General features: G+C 52.0%; 4 protein-coding genes across 4 annotated transcripts; 2 read left to right on the top strand and 2 right to left on the bottom strand.

Moving 5' to 3' along the window:
- Nucleotides 1-4,837: 4,837 nt before the first annotated feature.
- CkaCkLH20_06452 (uncharacterized protein) lies at nt 4,838-7,182 on the top strand (the record flags this gene model as incomplete). Its single annotated transcript, XM_038889169.1, has 2 exons — nt 4,838-6,000; nt 6,054-7,182. The coding sequence occupies 2 exons, from the start codon at nt 4,838-4,840 to the stop codon at nt 7,180-7,182; spliced, it is 2,292 nt and encodes a 763-aa protein (XP_038745467.1).
- A 585-nt stretch (nt 7,183-7,767) lies between these two features.
- On the bottom strand, nt 7,768-8,835 carry CkaCkLH20_06451 (uncharacterized protein; the record flags this gene model as incomplete). Its single annotated transcript, XM_038889168.1, has 1 exon — nt 7,768-8,835. The coding sequence occupies one exon, from the start codon at nt 8,833-8,835 to the stop codon at nt 7,768-7,770; it is 1,068 nt and encodes a 355-aa protein (XP_038745466.1).
- Nucleotides 8,836-10,214: 1,379 nt separating this feature from the next.
- On the bottom strand, nt 10,215-10,697 carry CkaCkLH20_06450 (uncharacterized protein; the record flags this gene model as incomplete). The annotated part of the gene is made up of 1 exon (XM_038889167.1): nt 10,215-10,697. One exon carries the CDS (start codon nt 10,695-10,697, stop codon nt 10,215-10,217), a length of 483 nt encoding a protein of 160 aa, XP_038745465.1.
- Nucleotides 10,698-13,302: 2,605 nt separating this feature from the next.
- Nucleotides 13,303-14,285, top strand: CkaCkLH20_06449 (tRNA (guanine-N(7)-)-methyltransferase; the record flags this gene model as incomplete). The annotated part of the gene is made up of 3 exons (XM_038889166.1): nt 13,303-13,451; nt 13,510-13,748; nt 13,798-14,285. The coding sequence occupies 3 exons, from the start codon at nt 13,303-13,305 to the stop codon at nt 14,283-14,285; spliced, it is 876 nt and encodes a 291-aa protein (XP_038745464.1).
- Between the last annotated feature and the right edge of the window lie 415 nt (nt 14,286-14,700).

Raw genomic sequence — 14,700 nt, 5'->3', positions numbered from 1 at the left:
GTGATGGGCATCTGCTTGTCGAACAGCACCCGCAAGTGCAAACCTGTTAGTTGGAAAACCCGACGATGGTCTGGTGGACCCGAGTCGTGTGCATGGTTCCGACCAGTTGCAGTTGAAGAAAGCGGCGTTCCGTGACTGAAGACGGGACGGTCAGTGTTGTACCAGGCCACCTAGGGATCGCGGAGTGTCAACCAACATGAAGCAAGGTTACCAGCCTCAACGTGTCGCCAATCGGAAATGTTTTTCTTTCGCCGGCGAGTGGGCGGCGGCGGTGGCGCAGATCGAGAGAACAGACTCTCGCGAGCTCGAACACGCAGCGGTTTAAAGCAAGATCTGCTGGGTAGGCGACCAGGTCATCGCTTGGACCAGTAGCGCAGATCGTCTATACTGCATAGTAAGAGCATCCAACTGCTACAGTTTCCTACTATGATAGATAGCATTTGCAAATATCCGCAATTGTTTGCGGACTGGGTACGGTAAACCCCGGAAGCGAGGGCGCAGCTTATTTAAGATGTCCAGGTAATTAAACGCTGGCTAGCATTAAATAATGAGTAATGACGAAATAATATCGGACATGCCAGAGTGGCCGGCGTGATTGATAAACTGGCAGCAAAGCGAGTCAGTAGTGATGGGGGGTTCCAACTTGTCCAGGACCCATCGGCCATGACCAATGATCCATGGACGGAGACAAAGGATCACCGCGGACGGGAGCGTGTTGGCAGATGGAAAGTCTGTGTGGCGTGCCTGGCTGTCGATGGAACAAATAGGAAGCAGTCGTCAGGGACGGAAGCGATTCAGAGACTTCGATCGGTGACCGAACTGCAGGAACGTGAAAAGCTTCGTGAGGTGCGAGAGGGCAGTCGGCAAGGCTCCCTTGGGTGTTGGGTGTGCGTGTGGGTTAGCTTTAAATTGTGGAATAAGTTTATAGATTAATTAGAACTAAGAGTATATAAAGACTACCTATACTTTACCCTACTACTTAGCCTATATATATACCCCCTTTTCTACCCCCTATAGGTAAGTTAAATATTATTTCCTCTATACTAAATAAGGCGTTATAGTCTTTAGAGAAGCTTAATATATTATTAGTTAAATAGTTAGTTAACTTTAGCTATATCTTTAGATATAAATAGTATTATTATCTATTTAAATATATTTTTAATTATATTAATTTTATATACTTATTATTTAGTAAAGCTTATTTAGCTTTATATAAGGGTAGCTATTAGGAGGTAGAGATTATATAGGTTAATAGGGAGAATAAAAATAATATTTTAAATATTTTAATATATAGATAAATCTATTACTATTAAGCTATTAATAAGAAATAAAAGCATTTTAACTTAATTTAGAGATATATAAGAGGAAGTTTAATACTAACTATATTATAATATAATTATAGTTAAATTTAGCTCTCTTTATAGCTTTAACTTAACTATTAAGGTTTATATTATTTAGGTCTTTATATAACTCTATAAGTTTAAAGTTTTTATCTATTTAGTTATAGTAAATAGTAGTTACTATTAAGTTTTTATTTCTTTTTAGTATAGAAACCTTCCTCACCCTTAGGGGGCTTAAAAGGTTACTAGTGTGGGTTGGCTTAGTGAGAGACGGTAACCTTAAGTGGCTGACAGCGGATCTTTTTAGTCGGTAATCCAGTTCCAGTTGCCGTGTTCCCGGACGAGATGGCGGCGGGAATGAGAAAGAAGGGAGTGCATGGTTGACGGAAAGCCAAGTTTTTCGTGTGGCACATTTCCGCCCGTTTGGTTAAGTGAGCCAACCCTGCCGGCACCAGCTGCGTCTGGGTACGATGTGGACGGCGGGTTCATGGAAAGTGCTTGGAAATATGGAAGGATATTGGGTAAGATAGGAAAGGAAAGCCTCGTCTGCGTGGGTAAAAAAGATATGGAGTCGGGTCGGGTGCTCTCACCACGAGCTGACCATCGAGGTGCGACATGTGCGGTAGGCGGTAGAGCGGTACGTACCTCGTCTATTCGTTCGTTCCGGATCTGAATTCAGCCAGAGCAGCGAGCAGAACCAATGAGCTGCTTACCTCAGCTGCGGTACGTATCTCCGGGCCTGCTCGCCAAGCTTGCTGTGAGACGCTAGTCTTGATTCGTCGTTAACCTCGTTCTTGAGTTTCGGGCCCCACATGCCTGTTTTCTTGGCGGAGGCCGCAGGGTCCGCCGTCGCAGGAACATCGTGACACTAGGCTCTTTTAGGATATAGCGCCATTTATATTTGCCGGCACGCAAACTGAGATCGACCTTCTGTGTTCGTGCTTGGCTTCCGAGTCTCTGCATCTTTCGTTATTCGACTCATTGCCCACGGTCGCTGAACGGCATCAAGTTGAAAATGCTGTCCTGGTGCCTCTAATGGCCCCGAGACCGAATTGCTTGTGTCATATCGCAAAAAGAAACAAGACAGCGGCACTTGAAGCGGCCCCCACTGTTTGCCAAACATCTGAAACCTTCTACTGTGACAGCACCGCTCCAAAGCCGTCAACGTGCTCCCGGCTTGCTACCTACAGTATCCGGACATCGATCTGAATCGCCCGGGTCAAGGTTCTGGCTGTTGTTGCTCTCATTCACTAAGGTAGCTTGATGTTTTCAGATCTAGTTGATTGCCATCCGTGTTTATCGATGAGGATGCCTAGAGCCCTTCTCCGTCTCGTCTTAAAAATGCTCTGAAAGCCAGAAATCCATGCTACTTCAGCCGTGCTAGTTCAAGCCAGCTCGGCGGATGATGCCCGCAGTGGGCGCTGATTATAGTGAGTCTGGTTGACGATATCAACTCTCATCCACATGGACGACGCATGCAAGTCCACCAGTATAAGCGTTGTTTGTCGAGGCTACCTTATCTACGACCGGGGATTAATAGGCTCAAGAGTCATAACACGCGTAGATCATGAGTTCTCTTACAACCCTACGGGGATCCGTCCGCACCGCATGCCGTCCATCCATCCGTTATCATTATGGATATGGAAACAACTATGGAGGAGGACCATCCGCCGAATCAATCAATCAAACAGCAGAATGTCAACGTATCTTATGCCACAAGCATACTACCTTCGCACGTCTTTCTGTTTGCTGGCGATGACATTCAGCCCCAGCCCCGTCAGTCCTAGACAGACGACAACTATTTTTACGAACCTATCCGTACTAACCAGCAATCTGGCCTGGCGTATTTTCGGGCTTTTGCGAATCATGACGATGTCAGCAGTCTACATAGTACATACAACCTAGCAATTCGGAACAAACGACGGACTCATTTAGACTACGGCAATAACCAGTGTGGATTTCGGGCTGGCTGAGGACTCGAGTAGAATCAGCCTAAGCCCAAGGCGTGGAAGTGGAAGTGGAAGAGGAAGAGGAAGTGGGCTCACTCAACTTAGCGTTTGTGGACTCCAGACGCCAATGCTGCGATCCCCACCGTTCTCACACACGAACGAACACCTGCAGGGCGCACCTGTTCCGTACCTGCTGCACCTGCATGCTGCTGTGGTGTTCTGCACCAGCACCTGCACCTCCAGGGAGCGCCAGCGGGGCCAATTTGTCTCCCGCTGCATCGTGTTCTGTAGCGCGTTCCACATCCACAGCTGTTGATTCTCGTGTCTTGGTCTGTATGGCACACATTACTATATCAATGTCATATTACAGAATGAAGTAGAGTCATCGAAATGATATGTCCCGTACTTCACAGCCAAGGGAGAGCGGATAAAAGGCACTTCGAGGTCCAGGCTCAAGTCAAGGCACAGGCAAAGGCACAGACACGGGCATCGCCTACCTAGAAAGGCCGGTTGCCGCTAGACCTTCCTTTTAGGAGCAAGGTATCTGATGCATAAGTGGTAGGTGGCAAGATACAAGATACCTTGCTCGTAGCGTAGGTAGCGTCTCGTCGAAGTACATCGTGCCTCCCGTCGACTTAGCCATCTCTGGCAGGAGGTACTTGAATCGTCTGCGCTGCAACACCAAATCTTCTTGTATCTTTTCCTCCTTCTTTCTGCTGTCCGGGACTTTCCTCCCCCCTCCTCCTCTCTACTAACCCCAGTCCTCGTCAAGGGCTCCTAGCACAAATGCACCCAGAGACGGCACGGTTTCCCTTCCTCTTCCCTCCCCCCAGTGCGCCGGTGTTCTTGGATCCCCCCTCCTCTTCACCCTCTTCACGCTCTTCTGCCTCTGTGTCTCTCCTCCCGTCTCTTCAACCCCGGTCGTTTCCAGCAGTAGAAAAAGTCTCCAGCGGGTTTAGGTAGCTGCTAGGTTGCTTCTGAATACGGCCCCTGGGTATCCTGCCTCCGCTGTCTGGTACTGTACACTGAGAAGAAAAAAAAGGGCCCCTTCCTGGTGCCACCAATGACACGCCTGGACACTTCGTGTCGGACCCCAAACCCAAACTGTTCCTGAATCGTCCAACCTTGTCTGGTATTACCCTCCCGCACCCGCACCCGCGCTCCCTCTCGCTCTCTCCTTCGCCTTGCCCTCCGTGTCCTACGCTACTGTCTGCTCGTCTGCCTGTCCTTCCTTTCTCCTCCACGACGATACTGTTTCCTTTCCCGCACTCGAATTCAATCTATCCACTTACCCACGCTACAAACCGATTAATCTCACGAGACGCTTTCACTTTCGAACATCCACCTACCTTCACTTCACACTCTCTCTCTCTCAAGCGACGGCTGGTTCGGAGCGGTAATCAATCGAGGCACTGCGGGTTGAGGTTGGGACTGGATCTGGGCCTTCCGGGTCAGCGGTGGACGCCCATGTTGTGAGATTGGTGCAACCACATCTAAACCGCCGCAGCTCGTCGTCGATTCGAATCCTGTCCATCGCACAACATCACTATGGATCCCTTTCATGACAAAGCGGGCAATGAGCGGAGGGCTTCCCTCAGGATGTCGGCCAGGCAATCCACCACCGTCGACGGTGACGACGATGAATACGATCTGGCCGCCGCCATGGGCCTTTCCGATGGCTTTCGCCCAACACAAGTCTCGGCATCCCATCCAACCACTTCTTCGACTACAAACCCTTCGACTGGCTCGGCGGTTGTGTCACGAGACTCTCCCGCCGTTCAGCGAGCTGTAGCCCCCGCCCGACCCTCGAGTATCGCGAAGCCGCCTCGTGCTCACGACAACTTTGCCCTTCGCCACGATGGCTCAGCCAGTCAAGCGACCGGCCCTTCCATCTCACGCGTCTCGACCGCCTCCACCGAGTCGCCCATCATCCGCTCCGAGAGCCCCTACGAGGGTCCCTCCGGCCCGTCTCACCCCTATCAGATGTATCCCCAGCGAACCAACAGCGTAGCGACTACGTCAACTGCTCGCATGTCGGAGCGATCCTATGCAGGTCCCCGAGGCCCGACGCATCCGTACACTCTGTACACACAAAACACTGTTCCGGTTGACACGCACGAGGGCGACAACATCCCCGTCGGATTCGGGCGCTCAGACAACTATCAGCGACGCATGGGCGCCGAAGGAGAGGATATGGCGGATCTGATAGGTCCTCTAGGCCACACTGAAGAGCTCCCGCCGTACACGAGGTATCCAGAGCAAGCTTACGCGAGGAAACAACCGGGTGAAATGCCCCAGCAAGCAGCCCAACCACAGCCACAGCCACAACAACAGGAACCACAGCAGCCTCTTGTTCAGCAGCAGCTATCACCACAACCATCCGGCCAACAACAGCCGACGCAACCCGTTGTGACGGTCATGGCGGCTTCGGTTCCACCCGCTCCCATCCCCGGAGCCGGTGGCCTCGGTCTTGCCACCAGAAATCCGGAGTTCGAATCGCGGGAGGAGCTCCGCCTGCCATCCCGCATGTCCTCTAGAACTTTGACATCGGACACTGCAAGCCAACACGAAATCAACACCGCTGCGGAGGCTTACGCCGAGAAGGGCGAGGAGAGCAAAGACAAGAAATGGCAAAAGAGGGCAAAGAGGCGAATGTTCGGTGTGATTCCGTACTGGGCTATTTGCCTATTGGCGGTCGGATTAGTGCTCATGTGAGTTGACCTTATCTGTTCCTTTCAATGACTAGTCACTGACAATTTCTCAGGGGTATCATCTTGGGCGCTGTCATCGGCACCTTCTTTGCCAAACACAAGAAACCACCGGGTCGCAATCGAGACGACGAGCCTGTCCCGCTCGTCATTCCTACGGCCACAGTGGACATTAAACCCTTGGCCACCCTCCCGCCCGACCTGCCGTCAATGGAGATTGGCGTCTTCGGCCTACCCCCCCTGATCGCGAGTCAAGCGCCAAGCACGTGTTTCAACGACACAACACAGTCGCAGGCTTGGACCTGCAACATCCCTTTTACTAGCTATGTCATGAGCGTCTCCAGAATCGCCAACGAACTACCCATATCTGATTACACCTTAAAACTTACTACTTTCAACGACAGCGACTCCAACGACAAGTTCAACATGTTCTCATGGGGAACACAACCTCCTCTCATCATTGACCCACTGAAAATGCGTCTCGTCAACGACACGTCCGAGCCCGGCCGAGGTGCGGCGTGGTTCGCTCAAATGACGTACAACAAGACAGTCATCGTGGCCGAGGATAGATTCCCGGGCGTCAGCACACCCAGGCCGAGCTCTAAGAAGAGATGGAATGGACCACCACCATCATCCGGGGACTTCAGCAGAAAGGGGATCAAGGGAGCACAAGCCGGAGACAGGCCTTGGATCTGCACATGGCCGGGAACTCTTCTCGAAGTTTTCGTCTATCCCGCACAAAACAACAGCTATCAACGGAAACCCACATCTACGACCAAGCCCTTGGCAGCTGCCACGGCACCTCCAACTTCGACACCGTTCTTGGTGAGGCATGGTCTAGCCACTCCCACGTACACGACTATAATTCCGACTGATCGACCACGAAAGGCTCCGCCGCCGCCATATCCGCAGGTCATCAAATTTGAGGAGCGACGCGTGTCGCTCGATCAGACCAAGAACGCTTACTGCCGGCAAGTCGAAGTATGTGACGATGGAGAAAACACCGTTCCCGTTCTGAACGAGGAAGGCCAGCCCGTGGAAGTGATGATCATGGAGAACAGGCAAACTGTGGCCATCGCCGACTCCAAGCGCTGGATACACGAGGACAGCTTCCTGGTCTCACGGGATCGGCCGGCGAGAACAAGCCAGTTGAGCGACTGCGGGTGCATCTGGTGGTTCACATAGCACCGGGCACCCGTCACGAACTTGCCCCAACACGGTGTCGTTGTTGTGTGGCTTCATGTACTACACCATCTTTCCCCGGCCAAGAAGCCGTGTTATTACATTTCCCTTTATCTAGGCGTTGTTTGATATCTATCCGGGCGAGCATCTTGGGCGTCGTTTACTTGGCGCAGTAGGCTGGCGATTGTATATATCTGGCGGAATACCTACGGACGGGCCAAAACGCCCCCGAACAGCCTCTTCAAAGGAGGAGGACTTGGAGTCAACCTGCACTTTAGGGTTGGCTTAGCACTTATTTAAAGACTTGATGTTGCAGGTTTGGTTGGTCTTGCACGTCAAAATTGTTAGTCCTAGTTCAGAATACCGGTGAAAAGAATGAAGAAGTTGCAAACCACTCTAGCGCCATCGTAATTCATGGACCAAGTTGCTGCAAAGGTGCCTCTCAGACCTCTGCTGCCTTTCGTGTCGACATCACCGTTACTGCTGGTCTGACATTATGGCCAGGTGGAATTATGGTAATGATGCCCGGTGCCTGCGTGATCAAGACGAACGGCAACCTTCCAAGCTAGGTTCCTGCAGGGTGAAGCATCATTGCGACGGACCGTTCAGTGCCTGGTCGGCCGTGGCGCCGCCCCCATTCATGTCGGATGCAAGCCCGTCCAAAAAGCTATCAGCCAACTTCTTCGCCCTCCTCGCCTCGACGTCCTTCCGCCGCTGCTCGATCTCCCTCCGCCTCGCCTCCTTCTTCTCCTCGCGCTCCCTCCTCGCGGCCTCCGTCCTCTGCCGCTCCTCCTCGAGGCTCTGGAACTCCTTGGACCGGACCTCCTCGTCCTTGCTGAACTTGTAGAAGCCCGTGCCCTTGGTGCGGATCTCGCTGTCGGCGTCGTAGTGCTTCATGTCGGGCGGCGTCGCGCTCCGGTCGCGCTTCCGCGCCAGCTCCTCCATCTTGTCCGGGTCGTCCGGGTTGAAAGCCATCGTCTGGATCGCGTCGCCGTAGAGCAGGTTGGACGGCGCCGCGGGCCGGGCCGACATGCGCTCCAGCTCTTCGGCGCCTAGGAGGCCGCGTCGGCGTTGGCGCTCCAGTCGTTCCTTATCTGCCTTGGTGCCCCGTCGCAGACGCCCGAACTCGTCTTCGTACTCGATGATTTCCTGGGCGTTGGTATCTGCATCGTCCTCACCGTCATCGTCGTCGGAGCCGGAACTCGAGGCCCCCCCGTCCTTGCCCCGCGCCTCCTCGGTCTCGGCCCATTTGCGGTCAAAGTCTATCAGGGGCGCGGCCTCGTTTTCTTTGGGGACGTAGTCGCCGCGCTTCATGGCGGCGTAGAGGCGCGCCTTCTCCTCCATCTTGCGCCGCGTCCGGGCGAGATTTGACGACTCTTCTTCGGTGCCGAGGGGTTCTTTCAGGTTGAGCTTGTTGGAATCGGCGGAGCTCGAGCCGGGTTTGGTGCCGTCGTCGCGGCGTTTGGATTTGGAGCTGCTGAAGATGTCGTCTTTCGTCCGAGACGGACGTGATCGCGCTGGAGCGGATGTCGTCGTGGACGGTGTTGACATGAGCGACGTGAGTTGGGCGGTGAAGTCGAGGGAGCTGCTCAGCGACATGTTGTTCTTGCGCTTCTTGGGCGGCGGTTGGCCGTAGAGGTTTGGGTCTTGCGGCATGGTGATCGTTTGGCGAAGAAGAAGGTTGAAGAGCGTTGGTGATGTGTAGATAACGTGCAAACTGCTTGTTTGTGCAAGGGCTTGCAAGAAAGAACCTGGGCAGAGAGGCGCAAGTGGGATTGAAGTTGGACGGAAACTTTGTGATGTAGCTGCTGGCACGTAATTGGAGGTTACTTAGGAGGGTTAAAGCGCTAGGCACCCCCACACCTGCAGAGTGCCTTATCGTTATCGGACCCCAAGCACTGGAGAAACTCCACCACAACTTCTCAAAACATCATCACGATATTCCCACCCATGTGGAACAAGCAAAAAACAGCAAAAAACATACAACACCAGGTATTCGCTGGTCGTCACCGACCCAACTACTAATCCGGCCCTCATTGGCTTATCTAAGGGAGAGCGGACGGGATCCCGAGTTCTCCAATGGGTATGGTCGTATGTGCTTGACTGATGACAACAAGAATCTTATGTAGGGTTCAGATTGAGACGTCCATGCAGAGGTAAACCGGGCCTGGCAAGCGGTATCTAATTCACAGTTGTAGAATGTTATCACGGCATATCAGAGCTTGGCTTCTTTTCGTTGGATCGCAGAGAGAATTCAAATGGATCGAAGCCATGAGATGTGTGAACGCGCCCTGACAAAGAAGGCGAGGAATTTGACCATGCGGATTGAAGTGCCCATGGGCATGTCTCCCCGGACAACTTGCCAGTTATTAAAGACGGCATTGAACCCCCAGTTGATCATGCGAAAACGATTGGCGCCGTAACAGCTTCTCGCTGGCGACCTGAAAGGTATCCTGCTTGGATGGCAAAGCCAGCGCGTCTGTGGGTGCCTTGGTATTACATCGGTCCATTGAGTCTCGAGTACATTACGAGGACAAGAGATGGCTGTTGTTGCTTATTGGGGGCTTGGAAATTCGGTTAAATGTCGTTATGTTATTAGTACGACGTGTTCTGCCCTTGGGTAGAATGTATCTTATAAACCTGAGCTATTCCATACAGCTCTGCTCTGAGGTCAGAGTCTCATTCTCGTCACTTTTCAACATCGGTTATGTTTTCTCCCGTAGTCTAGTTAGTAATGCCCCTGATCTAGTAGCGGTTTATAGTGAATGATAAGTTGGTCTCTCCGGAGGATGGCTGTCAAGATCGCACAACTTTTGTTAGGATGGAAATCGAAGAACTTGATATCTGTATTGATCCGTAGCGGTGAAGACCTGTTCCATTTCTAGAGTACCGGCCCTGCTCGTTATTAAAGACACCCGTTCTCCAACACAAAAAGCCAAGATCGTAGCTCTGTGTTAACCTTGACCGGGTCCTCTCGCCATAGCCAATGTCTGGCTCGCAGTAATGTGGCCAAACGAACAGACTGGTCAAACCACTTAAAACCCATCAAGCATCTTGTCCGAGAAGTATGGTTCTTGCATCCCCCAGACAACCAAACATGGCATTTTGTAATGCATTCCCGAGGTGTCAATGTTCTGACCGTAGGGGGGGCCTGGAAAGTTCTTACGGAGGAAGTAAAACATACCATATTCGGGAGATTCTTGTAAATAGTTCTTGATATCGGCGAGATAGGCAGGATCCGGAATCGTGCGAACAACGTGGTCTAAATCGTATGGATCTCCCGGATTATGGCTGATGTACTTCAGTGAATACTCCGAAAGGCTTTGTTGTTCCTTGTCGTGGTGGATGAGGTGCATCATGGTGCCAAGGATTGGCGTGTGGAATATGACGAGCCCCAAAAGCCTGTTCGGATGGAGGAAGGCAAGTTTCTGCGCGACAATACCGCCCACATCGCTGCCGGCCACGACCGCTTTCTCGAATCCAGGGTGGTCTAGAAGCGCCAGCAAATCGCTTGCCATGGTGTTGCCGTCGTGGGCGTCTTCGTCGAGTGGCACATCGCTTGGAGGATGGCCTGGGAGAATAACGGTGTGGTCGGTAGAGAACTCGTCGATTTAATCCACGAATGCCACCTCCTTGTCTGGATGACCATGAACGAACATGAGAGCAGGGCCTTTACCGTACATATGATAATGGATGTCGATTCCCTTGTTGTTAAGGAAATGGGAATTTGCGTCAATCAGCATCGTCGAAACTTGAGTATGAGAATCTAGGTGACTTTCAGACAAAACTGCTCAATCTTGTGATCGTTGACGATAGAATTAGCAGATGGGTGATTGTGGTTGTCGTTTGCCAGGGTTTATCGAAAGAAGAAAGACTCGATTCGCGAGAAGCTTCATGGTGCTCATACGATAGCGAGTTTGATGCATCAGATATGTGCAATGATCTGGACCCTGAGACAAACGTAGAAGCGCCCTCAACGCATGTTTACGGGAATGGGAAAAGGATCCCATTGCGATCTGTCAGACGTCGAGTAAGTAGTTGTATTTCATCTTGTTGGGTAAATTGATTGACAATCACGAACAGAAAAAGAGAAAGTTTGGACACTGAGAACTCTTTCAGCTTGAACCATTTGAGCACATATACTATTTCTCGAGTAAGAAGTATTCGGGCGAATCTGGATGGGAAACTTCAGATGCCGAGTAAAGATTCATTCTCAAATGCACACATCGCCGGTGTCCTCCACCATATGATGTGAACATGGTTAGCAACAGCCTAGTACGTCGCACCTAGTTCAAGGCGGATCATCGGAGACTCCCCGTCAATCAATGGTATGGGTACCTGTGAGATAAACTGCGCAGCGGGTGAGCGTTGATGACGACTTCAAACTTGCGCCTCTGCTCAATACAACTTAAATTGACATTACTCCGTCATGTATGCTAGCTACAGTATAAAACATTGATAATCGCTCAGTCCTAAACGCCAAACCCGAAAACCCGCTGCCAAAGCCTAGGCACAGCTCACGTTGCAAATCACGCCCTCATTGATGAGAGGCCTTTTCGGTCTGTCGAACACCGTCGAAACCTCAGACTCGTTCGTATCTTGTCTAAAAAGTAACATCGCGCATGATTCCCAGACTACATGCGTTTCCTCACAGCCGACCTCCCAGTGACTGCTTCCGGCACAGGCTGGCTGCTAGGGTGGCGTTTGAGCTCCCCACGCTTTGGCTCTTGGGGCTGGCTCCATGGACGGCTCCAGCAGATTCGATACGTCCAGACGACGAGATCAAACCCGATCAAGAGAATGATTGGAACCACGAAGAAAAGCCCGAGGGCAATCTAGCACGCTATTAGATGATGGCCAAATAACGGGAGGGGTAGCCAAACTTACGAATGCACCTGATATATATCTGACTAGCGATGGGTAGTCGGGGGAGAGAAGCGAATAAGTCATCATGGTGTCATACCACGAGACTGGTTGAGCGTGAGAGTCCATGCGTAAAGACGTGGAAACCGAAGCGACTCGTTTGCGGGAGGGAGACTTTGGTGACAGCTACGAGATATCGCGGGGAAGTCGGTGCGACCGTAGTAGTGCGTGTGCGACGGTAATTCAAGAGTGCAGATACCTAGACACGCAGCACGAATTTGTTGAGGGAGTGACAGGCAGGTAAGGTAATAATGCAGAGGAGGGTCAGGTTGGTGAGGTGTTCAGCGTCTGTGGGGCTCTAGGGGGCCATCGTCGTGTGAATGCTTGATTCCCTCAGGATAATAAAGGGTGGCCAGGTCAAATGCGTTGGTCTCCAGAGAGTGAGGTGATGGCGACAAAGGAAGGGGTGGGATACCTCGGTGTAATATGAGGTGTCACCTTAGGCCAAGGGAGACGTACAAGAGGTGCAAATATGGGAAAGCCGGCGCCTCCGTGATGAAATGACGGGACGGGACGGGGCTGAACGCATTGCATTGCCTACTTTCCTTGCCCTTCCTTACCTCATCTCACTAACTAATGCCTGCCTCTAGACTTGAGCTGAAAAGTCGTCTCTACTGCATTACGGAACAGAGGGGAAAATGCATACGAAAACCAAACCACCTTATTTTAAGCTCAGGGTAAGGTGGTTCCCATCATCTCACATCATTTTCCTTACATACCATAAGAGCAAGAGATTCATCTGATGTCTCCAATTCCTCGGCTTTCTCTCTTTCTTTACACAGACAGATGGCCCCCCTGTTACACTGACAGAATTGCAGATCACCCGCAGTGACGCAGCCAGCCAGCCAGGCAACCCACTGACGCACCGATAACTCGGTTATCGCGTTGAATGCGTACCTTATTGCCATGGAGTATCCGTGTATCGAAGTGTACCTACCTACGCTTGGAGTCACCTAAGGCAATTAGAGTGTTTGGCGTGTAAGGTGGTCCCAAGTCACCGCCTTCCGAATCAGCAACCCCCAAATTCCCCGCCATGCATCGCCGCCCGCACCTAATCGCAACTTTTTTCTGGACGGGAATTCAGGCGTGCAGACCTTTCTCTATCCCAACCTAGACTCCAACGCATATTACGAGGACACGACAAGACACCCGTCCCTAGTTTTTGTCTTCATTCCCGGATACCTATTCCAACAAGCGACCATGGGCAAAGCAACTCACAAACCCAAGAGCCAGAAGCGCGAAGACTATCGCAATGCTCGTAACCAACAGGGCGTGGTAGATCTGCCCAAGAAGAAGTTCTACCGGCAAAGAGCTCATGCGAACCCCTTCTCTGATCATCAATTGGTCTAGTAGGGCCCCCCGGGACCCCAATGTGCCTCTGCCGTCGTGCTAACTGCTTGCCTGCAGCCCAGCGAGCCCGGACGAAATGGACTGGTCCCAGTACTATCCTGCTTTCGTCGCCCAAGACGAATCTTCTAGCGAGCTTGCGACGGCACAGACGACGACTTCGGACTCGAATATGCAAGGTGTTTTGACAACCAGAACACGCAACCTGCGGAAGAACGTTGAGGTGGTGGACATTGGCTGTGGCTTTGGAGGCTTACTCGTCGCACTTGCGCCCATCATGCCGGATACACTAGCACTGGGTACGCCTGCCAGGCCTGTAGTCAATTCTTGGTTAACTAACCGTGCTAGGCCTCGAAATCCGAACTTCAGTCACAGAGTATGTCCAGGAGCGCATCAAAGCGCTCCGCGCGCAGAACGAAGGCACCGGCCAGTACCAGAACATCAGCTGCCTCAGAGCCAACAGCATGAAGTTCCTTCCCAACTTCTTCAAGAAGGCACAGCTGTCCAAGATATTCATCTGCTTTCCCGACCCGCACTTCAAAGCCCGCAAACACAAGGCGAGAATCGTCTCGACGACACTCAACTCGGAATACGCTTTTGCTTTGCGCCCAGGCGGTATTGTCTACACAATCACTGATGTTGAGCCGTTGCACCAATGGATGGTGGAGCATTTCAATGCCCATCCGTCTTTCGAGCGCATCTCAGAGGAAGAGCAGGAGGCAGACGAGTGCGTGAAGGTCATGAGATCGGAGACAGAGGAGGGCAAGAAGGTGGCGCGGAATCAGGGCCAGAAGCATGTAGCTCTCTTCCGCAGAAGGGAGGATCCCCCGTGGTGATGCGCTGCTTGAACGACGGGAGTGACGGAGTCAGTGCAGGGAAGAACTGAAATGGCCAATGGCAGATACTTCCAAAGATACCCAGAGAGCGATGAGCTGCAAGAATCGATCACGTTGCCTTCTCCCAATGTACGGGCCGTGTTGAAAAGGTAGGTCGCTAGAGTATCTAACTTGCCCATTTGACTTGCTGCTTAGTTGCACACGAATACACGCGCGACCGTTCGGGCACTTGTCTACGGGCCCACCCGGTCGCATGCATGTCGCGGTAAGGTACTTCACCGAAGTGTGATGCAAGGTACTTGGCGGGAGGTATCTTACGTACTCACACCTCCCGCGCATCTGGGTCCGACCGCACCTCGACATCATCCACACGTGTCGGTCTAGCTATCCGCACAGCGCAGCACCGCACCGCAAC

The sequence above is a fragment of the Colletotrichum karsti genome (genome assembly GCF_011947395.1).
Source record: "Colletotrichum karsti strain CkLH20 chromosome Unknown Scaffold19, whole genome shotgun sequence".
Taxonomy (NCBI): Eukaryota; Fungi; Ascomycota; class Sordariomycetes; order Glomerellales; family Glomerellaceae; genus Colletotrichum; species Colletotrichum karsti.
Note: the sequence above shows the minus strand (reverse complement) of the source record. Positions and strands in the feature narration are given on the sequence as shown.